General features: G+C 31.2%; 4 protein-coding genes across 4 annotated transcripts in view; 3 read left to right on the top strand and 1 right to left on the bottom strand.

Annotated features, from left to right (window-relative positions):
• The window catches only part of LOC111681679 (SET domain-containing protein SmydA-8), a 6,928-nt gene extending 4,047 nt beyond the window's left edge, over nucleotides 1-2,881 (top strand). The window contains exons 2-4 of the mRNA XM_023443566.2: nucleotides 1,525-1,854; nucleotides 1,921-2,147; nucleotides 2,212-2,881. Of these exons, the coding sequence (XP_023299334.1) occupies nucleotides 1,525-1,854; nucleotides 1,921-2,147; nucleotides 2,212-2,804 (1,150 nt within the window). The 3' untranslated portion in view covers nucleotides 2,805-2,881. The remainder of the gene's footprint in view (nucleotides 1-1,524; nucleotides 1,855-1,920; nucleotides 2,148-2,211) is intronic.
• The window catches only part of LOC111681677, an 18,098-nt gene extending 6,195 nt beyond the window's left edge, over nucleotides 1-11,903 (bottom strand). Inside the window, exons 1-9 of the mRNA XM_046945189.1 lie at nucleotides 11,105-11,903; nucleotides 7,660-8,576; nucleotides 7,420-7,596; nucleotides 7,197-7,357; nucleotides 6,938-7,079; nucleotides 5,962-6,873; nucleotides 5,737-5,896; nucleotides 5,321-5,601; nucleotides 4,680-5,178 (exon numbers count right to left, since the gene is read on the bottom strand). Coding sequence (XP_046801145.1) covers nucleotides 4,687-5,178; nucleotides 5,321-5,601; nucleotides 5,737-5,896; nucleotides 5,962-6,873; nucleotides 6,938-7,079; nucleotides 7,197-7,357; nucleotides 7,420-7,596; nucleotides 7,660-8,576; nucleotides 11,105-11,822 — 3,960 coding nt within the window. The 5' untranslated portion in view covers nucleotides 11,823-11,903 and the 3' untranslated portion in view covers nucleotides 4,680-4,686. The remainder of the gene's footprint in view (nucleotides 1-4,679; nucleotides 5,179-5,320; nucleotides 5,602-5,736; nucleotides 5,897-5,961; nucleotides 6,874-6,937; nucleotides 7,080-7,196; nucleotides 7,358-7,419; nucleotides 7,597-7,659; nucleotides 8,577-11,104) is intronic.
• LOC111681678 (ubiquinone biosynthesis monooxygenase COQ6, mitochondrial) lies at nucleotides 9,186-10,820 on the top strand. The gene has a single exon (XM_023443564.2). The coding sequence runs from the start codon at nucleotides 9,296-9,298 to the stop codon at nucleotides 10,700-10,702; it is 1,407 nt and encodes a 468-aa protein (XP_023299332.2). The 5' UTR covers nucleotides 9,186-9,295; the 3' UTR covers nucleotides 10,703-10,820.
• Nucleotides 11,904-13,778: 1,875 nt separating the features above from the next.
• On the top strand, nucleotides 13,779-18,598 carry LOC111681680 (ubiA prenyltransferase domain-containing protein 1 homolog). Its single transcript, XM_023443567.2, has 3 exons — nucleotides 13,779-14,635; nucleotides 14,704-15,207; nucleotides 17,549-18,598. The coding sequence occupies exons 2-3, from the start codon at nucleotides 14,713-14,715 to the stop codon at nucleotides 18,185-18,187; spliced, it is 1,134 nt and encodes a 377-aa protein (XP_023299335.2). The 5' UTR covers nucleotides 13,779-14,635; nucleotides 14,704-14,712; the 3' UTR covers nucleotides 18,188-18,598.
• Nucleotides 18,599-19,162: the final 564 nt, after the last annotated feature.

Here is a 19,162-nt window from a genome sequence, read left to right as displayed (position 1 = left end):
ATCTATCTATCTATCTATCTATCTATCTATCTATCTATCTATCTTTCTATCTATCTTTCTATCTATCTATCTATCTATCTATCTATCTATCTATCTATCTATCTATCTGTCTATCTTTGCGTAATAAACACAAAATAACGGGTAAATCAAAAAATTTAGCCGAAACCATATTAACTTTATAATAATTGTCTAGACCTCATATACATACATATGATAAATATACATTACATACGAAAATAATAAAAGCTTTATTTTAAATAAATTAAGAAAATAAGATTTCTACACACATGAGAATATTCGGTTAAAATGCGGTATTTTTTGGTTGATATTGTTAGTTGAAACACTTTACAAAAATAAATAATTTTAATATTTTAAATTTATATACTTTTTAAATTTAAAAAATCCAAAATAAATCTCTCTACCAGTGATTGAAAATTTTGAACTCGCTACAATATGTTCAAAAAGTTCGCATTTTTTTTTGATATGGGGAAAATGGATCCCAAAAAAATAAATAACATATTTGTTAAACTATTCCTGGACCGCAGAACTACTCTTAGTGCATTATAAGGTTTATATGGATAAATTCCAAAATAAAACAATTTTTGTTATATTGAACTGAACCAAGTCATCGTGATCTTTTTAAAAAGACCGTTGTGTGGGACACTCTAACTTACACCCAACATATTTATATCCAACAAAGATAAATGTTGTAAATGTAGCCGCACCAGTGAAGGGTAAAACAAGCTTCGTTGCAGCCATTTATAAAATTGCTAAATTTTAATATGATATTATTTAGTAATGGACGATAACAGAAACAATGATTTTTCATCTGCAAAATAGCTTTTTAAAAGCCTATTGTATTTTTATCTTTAGGCAAATTTACGTTTGTCTACAAACTTTTGTACATACAGTATTGTGCGAAAAATAAGCAAATTTATTTTGTAAAATAATTAAATGTATATTATTTATCTATATGTTAATAATAATACTTACAGCAAAGAAAATATAAATTCTATTTAATGTCGCCATAGTTTACAATTTGTGATAGCTAAAGTTGCTTTGCTTTCGCACTGTATTGTACCCATGTAGATCTGGTACCTTAAACAAATTTTATTCTTTTGACTTATTAACAAAAATTCGTATTTTGTGCTGCTAAATATTTTTGTTATTGTATGCATAACAATATACAACGTACGTACAAGCAAAATTGATAATTAATTGGCAAAAATTATATTTGAAAAAAAAAATTGAAATAGAATAATAAAAGCTTCCAAGTGTGCCGCCTATAAATGTACACATAGGAAAACTAGGGGTAAATTTTATTGAAACTAAAAGAGAACAAATTTTTCTAAAATACCCGCAGAATTTAACGAATTTTTTTATTCTTTTCTTGTTTGCGATTAAATTAATGATCTTCGAAGGACCAGTTGCATTATGATGCGTGTTGTTCTAGTTGGTAGAGTGTTCTAGAAGAAAGATACGACCAACGATTTTAAAATGTTGTTTATTATTTCCTATTTTCAGAGTACTATTGGCCAAAGAAGCCAATCCAGAACGATGGGAAAGAGAAGTGGCTCCCATGGAATACCATGATAAGGAACGTCGTGAAAATTCTGATATTTGGCATGCAGATTTAGTGAATATAGCACAATATCTAAGAGGACCCTGTAAATTAGGTGAACGTTTTTCCGAAGATCTCATTATGCAAGTTGTGGGCATATTGGAAGTAAATGCTTTTGAAGCGAAATCTTTGCAAGGATTTCCTCTTAGAGCATTATATCCCATAACAGGTATTCTATCACATAACTGTGTACCCAATACAATGCGCAGTATATATCCCAGTGAAGATTATAGGTAAGATTTTACTAATAAGTTCTAAGTAAAATACAGAAATTAAAAAACATTATTGTTAACAAACAGAATACGTTTGCGTGCTATGGTCGACTTGGAACCGGGTCAGCAACTGCAACATTCTTATAGTTATACTTTGAATGGTACCAGTCAGAGACAGGAACATTTGAAAGCGGGTAAATTCTTTACTTGCGACTGCAAACGCTGTAAAGATCCCACTGAATTGGGCACTAATTTCAGTACTTTTAAATGCAGCAAATGTGAGGATGGTTGGCTTTTGTGGTCGGATCCTTTGGGTATGTTTAAACATTATTATTTAAAACATTTAAATAAATATATAATAAACCCAAATGTATTTAGATCCCAACACCGTATGGAAATGTACATTGTGTGAATTTAAAACCTCTAGTGATGCTATACGCCGAGCTCTGGCCGTCATTCAAGCTGAAGTCGCTGAATTACAAGCCACCGAAATGTCTGCTACACGTTTACAGGAAACCGAAAAGTTATTGAAAAAATATCGTGTAGTTTTACATCCTTTACATTTTATAATGATTTCATTGAAACAAAATCTCATCGAAATGTATGGTCGTGTTAAGGAATATGAAATGGTAGAATTACCAGATATTTTACTCGAACGTAAAGAGGAATTATGTCGTCAAGTTTTGCGTGTAATGAATGTTTTTGAACCAGGTCTCAGTCGTATGCGTGCCATGATTTTATATGAATTGCACGTGCCGGTTGTTTTATTGGCTAAAAGTGGTTTTATTGCGGAAGTTTTAACTGGTAGGAAACTTAAGGAAAAGCTATCGGAGGCCATTGATATTTTAAAGGAATGTGTGGAAATTCTACAGCATGAAGATCCACAGTCACAAGAAGGTGTTTTGGGTCTGATAGCCAAACAGGCTATGGAACAGTTAACATTAAGTGTTGAAGGTTTGGGGGATTGTTGAAGTTTAAAATGTTTAGTTTTATATTATAAGAGATGTTGATACATAAGAATTAATTAAATAAAAATTAAAAAAATATATTTTAAAAATTGTGAAAGTCACTTTTTTGAAAATTCTGACCGATTTCCGATTTTGTTCTATTAAATTCATGTTCACCTTTTTTTAGTTCCATTTCAGTTCTTGTTCAGTTCTAGCTCAGTTTTAGTTCAGTTTTAGTTCAGTTTTAGTTCAGTTTTAGTTCAGTTCTAGTTCAGTTTTAGTTCAGTTCTAGTTCAGTTCTAGTTCAGTTCTAGTTCAGTTCTAGTTCAGTTCTAGTTCAGTTCTAGTTCAGTTCTAGTTCAGTTCTAGTTCAGTTCTAGTTCAGTTCTAGTTCAGTTCTAGTTCAGTTCTAGTTCAGTTCTAGTTCAGTTCTAGTTCAGTTCTAGTTCAGTTCTAGTTCAGTTCTAGTTCAGTTCTAGTTCAGTTCTAGTTCAGTTCTAGTTCAGTTCTAGTTCAGTTCTAGTTCAGTTCTAGTTCAGTTCTAGTTCAGTTCTAGTTCAGTTCTAGTTCAGTTCTAGTTCAGTTTTAGTTCAGTTCTAGTTCAGTTCTAGTTCAGTTCTAGTTCAGTTCTACTTCAGTTCTAGTTCAGTTCTAGTTCAGTTCTAGTTCAGTTCTAGTTCAGTTCTAGTTCAGTTCTAGTTCAGTTCTAGTTCAGTTCTAGTTCAGTTCTAGTTCAGTTCTAGTTCAGTTCTAGTTCAGTTCTAGTTCAGTTCTAGTTCAGTTCTAGTTCAGTTCTAGTTCAGTTCTAGTTCAGTTCTAGTTCAGTTCTAGTTCAGTTCTAGTTCAGTTCTAGTTCAGTTCTAGTTCAGTTCTAGTTCAGTTCTAGTTCAGTTTTAGTTCAGTTCTATTTCAGTTCTAGTTCAGTTCTAGTTCGGTTCTACTTCAGTTCTAGTTCGGTTCTACTTCAGTTCTAGTTCAGTTCTAGTTCAGTTCTAGTTCAGTTCTAGTTAAGTTCTAGTTAGGTTCTAGTTCAGTTCTAGTTCAGTTCTATTTCAGTTCTAGTTCAGTTCTAGTTCAGTTCTAGTTCAGTTCTAGTTCAGTTCTAGTTCAGTTCTAGTTCAGTTCTAGTTCAGTTCTAGTTCAGTTCTAGTTCAGTTCTAGTTCAGTTCTAGTTCAGTTCTAGTTCAGTTCTAGTTCAGTTCTAGTTCAGTTCTAGTTCAGTTTTAGTTCAGTTCTAGTTAAGTTCTAGTTAAGTTCTAGTTCAGTTCTAGTTCAGTTCTATTTCAGTTCTATTTCAGTTCTAGTTCAGTTCTAGTTCAGTTCTAGTTCAGTTCTAGTTCAGTTCTAGTTCAGTTCTAGTTCAGTTCTAGTTCAGTTCTAGTTCAGTTCTAGTTCAGTTCTAGTTCAGTTCTAGTTCAGTTCTAGTTCAGTTCTAGTTCAGTTCTAGTTCAGTTCTAGTTCAGTTCTAGTTCAGTTCTAGTTCAGTTCTAGTTCAGTTCTAGTTCAGTTCTAGTTCAGTTCTAGTTCAGTTCTAGTTCAGTTCTAGTTCAGTTCTAGTTCAGTTCTAGTTCAGTTCTATTTCAGTTCTAGTTCAGTTCTAGTTCAGTTCTAGTTCAGTTCTAGTTCAGTTCTAGTTCAGTTCTAGTTCAGTTCTAGTTCAGTTCTAGTTCAGTTCTAGTTCAGTTCTAGTTCAGTTCTAGTTCAGTTCTAGTTCAGTTCTAGTTCAGTTCTAGTTCAGTTTTAGTTCAGTTCTATTTCAGTTCTAGTTCAGTTCTAGTTCGGTTCTACTTCAGTTCTAGTTCATTTCTAATTCAGTTCTAGTATATTTCTAGTTCAGGCATAATATTATCACTTATTTGCAATTAAAAATAAAAAAATGCTTTTTTGTTCGATGCTTACTTGTATTTCAAATATTCGGTTTAAATATATAATCCATTGATAGTTCAGTAGAAATAACAGCCTTCTTTTTGGGTCTTTTTATTAGGGGTTCATTATCCTCTTCGTCTTCATTCGAATCGGAACTGTTGCTATACTTTTTATTCTTAGTCTTCTCTTCTTCGCATACTTCATTTTCATTTTCGTAATCGTTATCATCTTCTTCATTATCATCCTCAGCATCGTCATCTTCATCATCGTCGGTATCTGTTTGTGCTTTACGTTTCTTTTTCTTGGGCGTTTTTCTTTTGGTGGGTTTTTTACCTTTACTATTATTTGCTACTTTGGAAGTACGATATTTATTCCAAAATTCAGCTGGTTGGGCATAGTCTACTAGGTTAGTAAAACGTTTAGCTAAGGCCTTACATAAATCATCGAATGATTTGTCTATGCTATTATCATAACTATGGATATTTTTATAAATGGTGGGTATAAATATTAAAGATTTTTCTAGAAGTGTAAGCTGCAAGATAAGTTAGGAAAAGGAAAATAGAAAAATACGTTGTTTTAAAAGAAGTTTTTAAATTTTTTCCAAAAATTCTCTTATTAGGTATCTAGAGCTTTAAAATTACGCTTTTTTTTAGTTTGGAAACGTTTTTACTTACCGCTTCAGGCATTGTTACTTCTCGTTTTCGCTTGCCTCTACCAACTCCCGTGCCTGAAGGCGTTTTATTTGTTGCACCTTTATTGTTACCTTCTGCATTGACTTCGGTTAATTCATTGATTTCAGCTAAAGCATCATCTTCGGGTTTTTCTGTTTCACTATTTTCTGTATTCAATTTTTGCTCCTTAGTTAGTTGACATACTTTCTTGAGTATGTATAAAACATCTTTAACAAGGGCTATACCTTCAGGAGTTTTTATTAAAGGATCGTTTTTAGATTTTTCTAAAGAAAAGTTGAAATAAAATAAATAGCATTATATAATCTGTGTCGAGGCCAATTTATTACATTTCGTAAGTTTCGAACTTTGAAATTTTATAATGAATTTGTTTTCAAAATGTTTGTAAATCTGAAACTTACCCGCTATTAGTTTCAATTGTCCAAAATACAATATCATATTTATATCATCCATATCAGTCATTAGATGACTATACAACTGTTGACGGTATTTACGTTGATTTTCGCCTTTCAAAGGTGATTTTATAAAAGCCTCCTGGAAGCTATCTAAACCATCAAAATTCTTTGAAAAAGAAAAACAATCACATTACAACAACGTTTGTTTCCAATCTCAACAAAAACACCTACCTTATATTCATTGAAAACGAAAGGACACTCAATAAGACATTTTTGAAATAAAGCTGAATTTTTCTTTGCCAAAAATTCAGCAAAAAAGTCTCCCGCTCTAGCAGCTATATCTTCACTTTCATCCAGTAAAGTAGCCAATAAGGCTAGAAGCAAAGAACCTCTTAGTTTTAACTGATCCTGCAGTACAAGTTTTTCAAAACATTTAAAAGTTTCCATGCGATTTACTTCATAGGGTGACTTTAGTTTGCGCAACACTCTACCCACTATACGTTCAACAATTTGAGTATGTTTTTTACACAAATCTGTTAAGGCCACTATAATAGTATTCACTATAGGTGGACGGTCATAGCTATTTAAAATATTAGCATATAAAGCACATGTCGTGGAGGCTACACAACCATCTCTTAAAGCTAAACGACCAGCAATTAAAATCATCGAATTGAAAAGTCTTTCATTTTCTAAATGCATTTCAGTTTCTTTAATTTTGCTGCATTCGTTCATGTATTTATGTATAAACGAGATGATAGTTTGATGAGGTCGAAGGCGAGTTTGTAAATTAACCTCTGAGTAGGCATATAGATGAGACATAAAAGTATTACGATTTTCGGGAAAGTTTTGAATACCAGTTAATATTTCATATTCTAAATGTTGATGTAATTCAGTTAACCAAACGATTTCTGGCTCTTGATTATGATGAGTTTGACCGGTTTTTGTTTTTCCGGTATTTTGTGATCGATTATCGATGAGTAGTAGAAAATCGAATGCTTTACCTATAATTATGGGCAACATTTTGCCCTCTTTAAGTTGGGTGAGTAAATGGGTAAAGGCATGATTGAGGGCAGTATGAGAAAAATCTTTAATACAAGTGGCTAGAACTTCTAGAGCTATCAGCATGTTTTGTTCTTTATTCCACTAATGTTGGGAAAAAAGAAGAAGTTTTAATTTGTTTGAAATCATTACAAAGGTTTTGACATACCGATTCCAATGTTATGAAATGATGGATTAATGCATCTGGTTCTTTAATCTTGACTTTGTCACAGATAAAATTTAAAACAATCCAAGCTTCGGTGGAATTTGAGGTCAGCAAATGAGATTCAATTATACCAACGATTTGGGAACTGAAAAGACAAGTAAGTAAGTAAGTAAGTATATAAGTGCTGAATCGTAATCTGTCCTCAGATAAATTTAAGATAATGGAGAAATTGTAACAGATGTGTGTAATTGCAAAAACCTACCTTATTATACGTTGTTGTAAAGCCAAATGAAAACAATTTTGCAAATAAAACCGTGATTGAGTGGATAGTAAAGTTCGTATTATAACCCAAGGCATAAAATGTTCAGCTTTATTGGTTTCTTCAATACTTTTCATATTCATTAAGACCCTGTTACGAAAGCACTATTAAAACATTTATTAGTAAATGAAACATAATCTACAGTAGTTAAAGAAAATCAAAATACCTCCATAGCCACTTCTATATTTTTGGTATCACCATCATGTAACATGGGTGTAATAACTTTACACCAAATCCATATAACTGGATAACAATTGGGATAGGATTCTAAAATAGCATCAACTGACAATAAAGTTTGTTTACGCACTAAGGCCGTAGGTTCCTCTACCAAACGAGATGTTTCCTTTAAAAAAAAAGAAATAAATATTAAAAAAGAACAACGCTAATTTCCATTCCTTTTACCCACCTGTACAAAATTTGTATTAAATATTATTAAAGGATTTAATTTAACCAACTGTTCCATAAACATAATACCAGCCCTTCGTATATACGATAAAGGACTTTGATAAATTTGTGTAAAAATATTAGATGGTAAATTAAGAAAAGCCAATTCGATTATACCATGACCCTCAAAAGTGTATTCAGCTTTTTGTCTATTCGGTTTTTCATAACGTATTTCATTTTTACGCACTCTAGGTTCATCCGGTAGTTGAACATTTGTATCACAAAATTGTGCATACTTTAGGCATTCGGTTAAAATTTTACGCGTATTAGGTGAACCTTTAGTCAAAGCCATATGTAAAGCTTGCACCGATTTCAATTTAATATTATTATTTTGATCTCGCAAACTATCTATAAGTTCTTTAATTAAATGTATTTCACGTGGTATAGCTGAAACTTCATGACGAAACATTTGCCAATCCACCTGGGATTCTAATTGTAAAATTTTCGACATTAAATCTATAGCTCGAGATCTTATCATTACCTCGTCGGCATATACAGCCTCGCATAGGAACTCCACACATGATTCATTACATTTTGTAAATAAAGCAGCATCATATTTAGCGGCATATTCTAAAGCCTTTTGTGTTTGTTCATTTTTCCATGTTCTAAGAGGATTTGTTACAATACATTCAATATAGAACTTTAAAACTTTCACCAATAAACGTGGGTATTTAGATATCGATTTGATAAACCAGTCGGAGATGTGTTCACAATCGGAATTAATATTTGTTTGATTGTTCGATTTCGGTTTAGCTGGATATGTATGAAGGAAGACGGTCATATTCATAAGTTTCATGAGAGTCTGTTCAGGATCCCCATTGTGGGCATTGATCATTTCTTCGTATATTTCAAAACATTTTAAATGCAAGTTAGCAGCATCTAGAAATAATTGATATCGAATTCGAGAACAATTCATATGAAAAAATGTTAAATATTTGAATAGTTTTGTTATAGTTAAGTTATAGTTGTGTTCTAGTTTAATTCTACGTAGTTCAGTTCTAGTTCAGTTCAGTTATAGTTCAGTTCAAGTTCAGTTCTAGTTCAGTTCTAGTTCAGTTCTAATTCAGTTCTAGTTCAGTTCTAGTTCAGTTCTAGTTCAGTTCTAGTTCAGTTCTAGTTCAGTTCTAGTTCAGTTCTAGTTCAGTTCTAGTTCAGTTCTAGTTCAGTTCTAGTTCAGTTCTAGTTCAGTTCTAGTTCAGTTCTAGTTCAGTTCTAGTTCAGTTCTAGTTCAGTTCTAGTTCAGTTCTAGTTCAGTTCTAGTTAATTTTATTAAATAGATAAATTTATGTAATATATTTCAATTTTCTAACAATTATCTACCAAATTCAAGTGCCTTACTAACGTTACGTTACGTATTTATAAAATTGCTTTGAATACACATACACCATTTAAAAATAACCGTTTTTTTAAATATGTTTCTATCTGGCAATTCTGTTTAGTGTATAAACAGCTGATCAATTGAACTATTTCTGTTTTGTTGCACAAAATAAAAACACACACAATTCATTTCACAACGCGAACGAATTCTATAACTTACGATTTTTTTGTTAATAAAAGTAATTTTTAAATAAATAAAAAATTAAGATAAAAAACGAAAAATGCAGTTATTATTAACTAACTTTGGTAAAAACAAGCAAATAAAACCATTGCTTCAGTTACTGGCAACCAGAGCATTCAGTGGATCACCCGTAGTAACAGCACCTACAACATCCACCGAACACTATGATATAATTATAGGTGGTGGAGGCTTGGTAGGCACAACATTGGCTGCCGCTTTGGCTACAAATAAAACAATGGCCGATAAAAAGGTATTGTTATTGGAAGGAGCGCCACCATTTAAAGGATTCAGCACCAGCCAACCATATGGAAATCGTGTCTCTGCTATTAATAAAAATAGTATTGCTTTATTCGAATCGATTGGAGCTTGGGAACGTATGCTGAATGCTAGAGTTAAGCCAGTTAAACAAATGCAAGTATGGGAATCGAATAGTGACGCCTTAATACAATTTCAACATGACCATTTTGCACAAGATGTGGCTTGCATAGTGGAAAATGATTTAATGTTGGATGCGGTATATAGTCAACTAAAAGATGCTGCTCCGAATGTATTAGTGCGCAATTTGTCTCGTATTTCAGAGGTTAAACTGCCCTCCGACACGGGCAAAGGAGTTTCCGAGGTTACATTGCAAAGTGGTGAAAAATTTACCTGTGAATTAATAATTGGAGCCGATGGTGCCAATTCGTTAGTGCGCAAACAAATGGGTGTTGATGTTTTCAGTCTAAACTATGAGCGTATGGGCTTAGTGGCAACATTGGAGTTAAGTGAAGCTGCAGACAATTCAGTTGCTTGGCAACGTTTTATACCCACAGGACCTGTGGCACTGTTGCCTTTAACCGACAAACTTAGCTCCTTAGTATGGAGCACTACAATTCCTCATGCCAAGGAGTTACTCAATATGGCTCCTCAGGAATTTATTGATGCTTTGAATGAGGCCTTTTGTAAGGAATTTCCAAAAAGTGATTTAACGGACAAGGCTCTAAGTACTTTAAATTCCATAATGGGTCGTAGTTCTGCAACAATGAGACAATATCCTCCCCGTGTAAGTGGTGTTTTTGAAAAATCACGAGCCACATTCCCGTTGGGTTTCTTACATGCCTCTTCGTACGTTTGTACTGGTGCTGCTCTTATTGGAGATGCTGCCCATCGCTTACATCCATTGGCCGGACAAGGTGTTAATTTAGGTTTCAGTGATGTAGGCTATTTAATTGAAACTTTAGCTGAGGCTGCTTACGCCGGTGCCAAGTTGGGCGATAAACAATATCTAATGAAATACGAACAAAAGTGTCTAAATAAAAACGTACCCATACTAGTGGGTGTTCATGGATTACATACACTCTATTCAACTACCCTAACTCCGGTAGTACTTTTACGTAGTTTGGGTCTACAATTAACTCATAACATACCACAAATTAAAGATATTTTCATGAAGAGAGCAATGGGCTAAGAGTAGTGTGTTAAAAGTTAACATAAGTTTGGTAAAACATTTTTAAAATTGTTTTGTAATGTAATATTTTTGTTAATAAAAAAGAATAAAATTCTTCTACAAATTTAATAAATGGGAATTAACACAATTGTTGTCAGTTCTTATACAATTTCAGTTTAGTTCCAGTACATTTCTAGTTCTGTTCAGTCGCAGTAAAGTTTTAGTTCAGGTTTAGATCAGTTCTTGTTTAGTGTTCAGTTTTATATAAGTTATAGTTCAGTTAAAGATCAATTCTGGTAGAATTGTAATTCAGTTCTTGTCCAGTCTTAGTTCAAATCTACTTCCAGTTCAGTTAAATTCTAATTTGTAGTTCAGATCTTCAAACATAATTCAACTTTAGCTCTGCTTCAGTGTCATACTTACACGTATTAGCATACCCCCTTTCATGATTTAAATACTGTATATCAATCAATTTCTTTAATATTACATCTCTTGCTTCCTTGTGATCGCTGAAGTGGACATAACGTAGCACCAATTTCAAATCATCACACAATGTCGTAAATTGTAACCATATTTGTATGGGTTCATTGCGAGACATACGCGATAAAACATTTGGATTCTGTATACGTTCTATTAAGGTAAACACCTGTACACAATGTTTTATGATTTCCTCTTCGAATATATGAAAGCCCTTGGCGCCCGGTATGGTAAGTGATAGAAAATATGCATTAACTGCCAATATTGAAAGTTTTATGTAAACTTGCGATGTGCCATCCACTTGTATTAATGCTGCCAAGGTATAGATGAAAGCCAAATAACCATCTCTGGAAGCTACCTTAACAACTTGATCCCAACAGTCGAAAGTGTTGTCATAACTAGATTCGCTTTCGCTGCGTAAACTACGTAATGTGGCACATAATTCCATCAGAGTAGAGACAATTTGATCATCTAATGCTGCACGTTGCACCAAAGGAATGCCAATAAATTTCAGCATTGCTTCGTTAAGTTGTCCCTCTGTGTTGTTGTGTGGCGTTGCTTTATTTTGTTGTACATTTTCTATCATTTCTTCGATTTCCTCCCACACTAAATTCACTACAAAGTATTCATTTAACTTTTTAAATATTTTTATTAATTCACTCATGTTTTTGTTTTTCTTTCGTTTTAATTTAAAGAACGCGCTGTAATTCAACCGGTGCAACAAATGCAGGGAAATAAATGTAAACAATCTTATTGCATTTTTTGCTTTACCCAAGGCGAATTCATAAAAGGTTGTGGCCAAGATCAAGGTATATAAATTTGAAGGTAGGTGTCGACGGCCATATTAGAAAAAAAGGAAATTTAGTTTATTTGGCCTATTTAGGCTTTATATTACAAATAAATGAAATAAATAAATAAATAATCATCTAAAGATAAATGGCTCAGTAAATCGCCGTGTGGCAATACAGCTTTAAAGTGTCAACACGTTATGTATTTTTTATTAAGCAACATGGCCACGCATCAAATTTGTTGACTCAAACGGTAAGTTTTTTAATTGTTTTAGTTAAAAAAGTTCACATGTATATATGAGGTGTGAGTTTTTTTCTAACACAATAAAAAAACTTACCGTTTGAGTCAAACAATTTGATTGTCGCCAAGGCGCTTTAGAAAACAATAATAGCTGTTCTCTAAACACTTCCTTGTAATTAAAATGTCTAGTGAATTCGCCTTAGCTACCACACATATAAGACCTGGTCCAAGGTATATTAATTTTATAAGGTAGTGTCATCGGCGAATTCAGAATACCAAGCGAATTGGTTATATTTTTTTATATGTAGTTTGACATTGAGCCTGCACTTGAAGGCGAATTGGCTGTCAGGGAAAAATGTCAAAAACAGCTGACAAATAAATCAAAGCGAATTTTTGTTAAACAAAATATGTTTATAAATTTGAATCAGTTTGTAATTTAATTTGATGTTTTTAAAAATAAAACTAATTTCGTGTAGTATTATTATTGGTTTTAAAACTTAAACGAATTTAACAGCATAAATTTTGTCTTTAATCACAAATTTGACATTAACAAAATGAAAACAAAGTTTGACATTTACAAAATGTAAACAAAGTTTGACATTAATTCTACACCACGGCGAAAAATGAGCATAGTAGCAAAAAACGATCAGCTGTTCTGATAACACTACCTTATAATTAATATTAATTAATATTAATTAATATTTGTTTTGCGGCGAATTCGTTAAGATTTTTTATACGATATTTTGGAAAAGAATTTTTTTATGTAGATTAACAGCGTCGGGTTAAATTTTCATGGACAAAAAACAATTAACTGTTAAAATGACTTCGCCTTATTAGTTATAACAATAATTATGCTATGTATACTCGGTTGTTAAATATTACAACGTTAGCAATGAAATGCACCGAAAATGTCTGATAATATTGTCTACATTTTACTGACAATGTTGTAAGATCTGACAACCGTGTATCACGGCTTTTATAATACAATGTTTATATATATACAATAATCAAATCAGCTGATTGAATAGCACCACCTTATATAAATTCGCCTTGCTTCATTTTAGAGATAAATTTTAACTGCCTTATTCAAAAGCTTTTATTGAAGGTATATTGAACAAATTTTGTATGAAAATTTGATTTATAAAACTTAAATAAAATTTCATGAATAAGACCCTAAAAAGTTTTCAGGATGAAAATTGTATGCAATAAACCTAAAATAAATGATTAATTCATGTATGAATAAGAGATTTCTTTAATTCAAAAGTATCATCTCTAACAAATTGACAGTGCTACTTACCAACAGATGACACTAGAGGTTAGAAACAATGATGGCAATTTAGAAAAAAAATTCACAATTTAGAAAATAAATTACTTATATTTAACATCGATTTATATTTGAAAATTTTAAAAATATTTAAATAAGGCTTGAATTAAACAATTTATCAGTTTAATATATGTACATAAAGAAATAGCAATGCTAAATTAAATCGCTTAAATATGGACTAACGATGAGTGATTTTTAACGCTTTATTAATTTCAAAAATGTCAAATTACTATTGAAAACTCTGAATTGCCAATACTGGTCACAGAGAGTGTGAGAATTTATTTAGCTGACGTGACAGAGAGAGAGCAAACCGAAATAAGTGAAAATTTTTTTAAAGGAAAATTTAGGAAAATATCAATTAAAATATAATAAGTACTAAATAAAACACAAAAATAAACAATAATTGTTACAGGCTTCAAACTAAAATATAAACGATTGAATAAAGAAGAAAACAATACGGCGTTTTTAAAGATAATAAAAAGTTATTATAACACGAGAATAAGACAAATAACAGGCAAGGCAAACTGCAGCAGCAACCAGAAGAAGAGCATTACTTTGGCTAAAGAAAAAGTGGAGCAAATTATATTACAGATTTCGAAACAACAAAAAGAAGAAGAAAACAGCACCTATAAAAGCAGCTGGAGCACAATATAAAACAAAAATGCTAATGAAATTTTAAAACAAAAAATCAAAACAAACACAACAAATTTTGTACAGTGAACTTGAAGTGAAACCAGGCGGCGACTACATCAATGAAAGTAAAGTGCTGGAGATTGTGTGGCTAGAACAACAATATTTGAATATAAGGGAAGCTATTGGTTAAAGGTGAAATTAAACAATAATACAACAAACAGCTAAAGGCTCACATTTGTATAGCGTTAGTTTTGTGTAAAATAAACAAAAAAAGAAGACAAAAACAATTTACTTGCATATACACACGTACAACAATTGCTCTTTTCAACAATAATTATTTTTGAATAGAAACAAAAAAATAAAAATAAATAAAATAAAAATAATCTGTTCAATATTTTAAAATTCAAGGCCAAAGATTTATAAACAAATTGCAAAAGCAAAACTAAACAAATAAATTCCAAGATATCAGTAATAAGAGGTGAACTGTATAGGTAAGTAATACAAAATTAACAGCAGCGAAGATTTTTCTAAAAAAGAAACTTATTTCTTTAAATTGTAGTTTAATAAAATGTCATCTAACGAATCCACAGCAGAACTGGATTCAGTACGGGAATCTCTACTAAGAATACGTACATTAAATGATAAAACCACAACAACAGCAGTACTGGCGAATGGTTCATTAGTCTCGGAGGCCAGTCCAGTTAATGGTAAATTACATAGCAGCAAATATGCTAACAACGACAACAATGCCACAACAACAACAACAGCTGCTGCAACATCTACCACCGGCACATTTATGAAACTTAAAACCTATCTATTAGCTTTACGACCCTGGTCCCTATCTGCCAGTTTAGTACCCACATTGTTGGGTTCTGCATTGGCATTTCGCTCACAATGGTCGTCGGAATTTTCATTTATAACATTTTTTCTAACCGCTTTTACAGCCGTTACAGTTCATTGTGCCGGTAATGTGGTGAATACATATTTTGATTTCATCAAAGGAATTGATAAACAAAAGGCTGATGATCGCACTCTAGTCGATCATATTTTATCCAAAGATGAGGTGAGTCAAGAAATTGAAAATATTTATTTTCTATTTATACTATATGTTGTATACAAAGTATTTGATTTATGTTCGAAAAAAGTGGTATGTGTGTGCTCAATTTTTGTTGTTTTTTTTTTGGAAAATAATTCGATTTAATTTAATGGTTATTAATGGAGAGGAAAAGTTATAAGAAATTTTATATATAAGAGTGTATTGTATTGTGAAGACTATTATATATACATATATTGATTTATTGTTAATTTAAAAAAGTATACAATTTTGGTTATTAGAACTGAATAGAAATTATTTTCAAAACCAAATATTTTGAGTTTTCTATTATTTTATTTGTGTAAGTTTAAGTGTGGGTTTTTAATTTGGCAATTAAATGCCTATTACTAATCGTATTAGTTAATTAAGACATAAATCTAAATTTAATTTATAATTATGCAAAAGTTGCGTCGTCACTGATAGGGAGTCTCTGATAAATATAATATCAAGGAATTAAGGGTGTACATTTTAATTTTAAGTTTCAAACTATGTGAAATAAAATAAGATACCATGTAATGCACTTTGGCCTTGTAGGCTTTTAGCATTACTAACAAATAAATAAATAAATAAAAATAATTTAATGCTTTTGAGTACAAGATTAAACTTCACAATGTTGCCATACAAAAGAACAGAAAACGTCACTGTTTGTTATCAAAACAATGGATGTTTTGTAAATGTAATATCAAAATTAATGAAAACTTAAATTAAAAACAAGTAGGAGAGTATAGTCGGGCATGGTCGACATACTTTTTATAAAAATAAACTTTTATGATGAATATTATTCTAAAATATTTAAGCAATTTATTGATAAAAAAATCTAAAATTTCTAAATGAGGCTTTATATATATGTCAAATATGGGCCGATCCTCGGTAAATTTGGGAAAAAGGATATATTTTTAAATAACAGTTAGTTTTGTTGAGTTTCATTGCGATACAAATGGTTACAAGTCAATTTTAGACGTTTAAGACATTTTTTGGAGGAGGGTTTGTATGGGGGCTAGGGTCAACTAAGGGCCAATCCTTACGAAAATCTGCAGTGTCATTTATACTTATATAAAACTTATTTGTACCAATTTTTAAAGAGATAATAGAATATTTGACGTAATTAAGGCATAAAAAGTTCAAATCGGGAGGTACGGTTGTATGGGGGCTAGGTGAAATAATGGACCGATTTCAACCATTTTCAAAAAACATGCTTGGTCCAAATTTCATCAAATTATTTTGAAAATTGCGGCCTGTATTTTGCGCACAAGGTTTACATGGACAGTCAGCCAGCCGGACAGACGTACGAACATGTCTGTTTACACTTTTGCATTTCTTGCTCAAGTTTAAACCACAGTTGTAATCCAGGTCTAAGTTGGGGAACAACTCTCGCTTCATCGTTTTTATTTCTTAAGGACGGTGTGGCTTGAGCTTGTTAATGCACTACTTTGTATAACTGTTGTAAGTTATGCGTTGTCTTCATTAAACGCATGCTTTCGTTTTACCTCAGAGTGAGGTTATGTTTTTGACTGGTGGAGACCATAAAATACTCATGATATAACCTAGTGGAGACCATTTAAACTCAAATATATACTGGTGGAGACCATTAAAACTCTAAAACTTATTTCTGGTAAAGATCAATAATACTTTTGATGAAATTAAGTCCGAATGCTTCAACTGCCTATAGAGTTTAAACCAACTTCCTATAAAGTTTAAAACACCTCCTTTGGGAGCTTAAACTAGCAAACAAAATTAACTAATTAAGGCCGGGTTTCTTACTCCTCAGTTAAACTAGGCTTAACTTGCTGTTAGATTAAACTCGGAACAAATTTAGGCGGACTTTAACCGATGATTGTGTTTTTCAGTTTTAGATTTAAGTTCAGTTAACTTTGTTACTAACTTGCCAACTTTTACTTAAAAACATAAACAATGAACAGCTTTTTTGCAAACAATACTATTCTAAAATGGAAAATTTTGAAAAAATGTTAAATAAACATTTAAAACAATAATAAATAAAACAAAACAAATCAGAAAATTGCAATTTACTTAAAATATTAAGTTTTTGTTCTTCCGAAATCACTTATACTTAACTTGAGTTTAATTGGCCAATTACACTCAGTTAAACTAAGATAATAAGTAACTTTACTGATAACTGAAAAACACGAAACATCTATTAAACCCGGTTTAACCAAAGAATGAAGATTATCTCTATCAGTAAAACCCGCCCTAAGTACTCAAAAACAACTTTAGATAGTTAAATTTAATTTAAACCATAATTCTTCACCTCAATATTGACCCCAACTAATCTATTTCATTTTTCCTTTTGCAGGTTGTTTCTCTTGGTGCAATACTTTATATGGCCGGTTGTGTTGGTTTCATCTTTTTAGCCATCTTAAGTCCAGCTAAAATGGAACATTTAGCCCTCATCTATTTTGGTGGTTTATCATCTAGTTTCCTGTATACCGGTGGCATTGGTTTCAAATACATTGCATTAGGTGATTTAGTTATATTAATACTATTCGGTCCCATATCTGTACTATTCGCGTTCATGTCACAAACTGGTCATGTTGATTGGACAACCATCTATTATGCCATACCTTTGGCCCTTAATACAGAAGCTATTTTACATAGTAACAATACAAGAGATGCTGATAATGATCGCAAAGCTGGCATTGTGACTTTGGCCATTTTAATTGGTCGTACAGCATCGCATGTCTTATATGCTTTACTCCTGTTTACACCCTATAGTGTTTTTGTTGTTTATGCTTTAAAATATTCATTATGGTTTCTATTGCCCTTGATAACGGTGCCACAAGCTTTTCGCATTGAGAAACAATTTCGTAATGAACAGACCATGAGTAAAGTGCCAAGACAGACGGCAAAATTGAATTTCTTTTTTGGTATTTTATATGTGGTAGCTTGTTGTTGTGCGTCCCAATTACCTACATTTACATATTCAAGGCATTGAAGTGTAAAAAGTGAATAATTAAAGAAAAACAAATTCCCTTTTTTTAAGCATTACAAAACACAAACGATTTTCTAAACAGTTAATTTTTTTTAAAAAGTCAGTTTAACTTTTTTATAATTCTTTTAAATGCGAATGAAAAACTGTATAATTAAACGAAACAAAACTTTAAGTAAAACTATACGATAATATACTTATATAAACTAAACAAACAAAATAAGAATAATGTTACAAACAGAAGAAAAAAAAATCAATTTATACAAACATTGATTAAATTAGTGAAAAAAAAATTTAGGGAATTTTTTTTAAATAAAACAAAATATGAAAAAAATTATTACAAAAAAAAAAAAAATACATATTGTATTGCATTAATGTAAGTTTTCCATTTAATCATCTGCTCATTTATAATTTATTTATAAGTTTCATTATTATTAATTTTATTTTATTAAAGATGTGACTTGTTGATACAAAAAAAATTACAATTTATTTTTTTTTTATTATTGCAAAGCTATTTTTGGATAAAAAAAATACACGACGAGAAAATTGTAAAAAGAAACTCAACTTCTACAATTTTCATTATTATTATTTATTACAAATTTGTTGCTAAACTAACAAATTCATTATTGTTGTGTATAGAGTTAAGGCTTGTTTATGCTAATACTCTAACTATTTATATATCATTTCATTTCTTATTTTATGTTTGTATACAAATGTGCTGATGTTGTTTTTCATTACATACATATAAACTCATTTTTATTATAAAATAAAGTGAGTTAATGATAATGTATTAAATATTTAACATAATTTTGTTTTCTTAAAACTTAATTTAAGAACATGTAAGCATAGTTTTTTTTTAGTTTTAAGTGATTTTTGATTGGTGATATGACAGCGCGAATTTACTTTTATTTTGAAAATTCTTCAGGCCTTTGAAACTTTGGCTTATTGGCTTACTATTTTCTGTTCCCTCTTTGAGATTTC

Source organism: Lucilia cuprina, chromosome 2 (assembly GCF_022045245.1).
Source record: "Lucilia cuprina isolate Lc7/37 chromosome 2, ASM2204524v1, whole genome shotgun sequence".
NCBI lineage: Eukaryota > Metazoa > Arthropoda > Insecta > Diptera > Calliphoridae > Lucilia > Lucilia cuprina.
The sequence above is the reverse complement of the archived record's forward strand: the minus strand, read 5'-3'. Positions and strand labels throughout refer to the sequence as shown.

Bases quoted from the DNA above. Each gene is read 5' to 3' on its own strand.
- LOC111681680 (XM_023443567.2), top strand. From the start codon at position 14,713: ATGTCATCTAACGAATCCACAGCAGAACTGGATTCAGTACGGGAATCT. The intron at 15,208-17,548 runs GTGAGTCAAGAA...TTCCTTTTGCAG, and splicing joins ATATTTTATCCAAAGATGAG to GTTGTTTCTCTTGGTGCAAT.
- LOC111681678 (XM_023443564.2), top strand. From the start codon at position 9,296: ATGCAGTTATTATTAACTAACTTTGGTAAAAACAAGCAAATAAAACCA.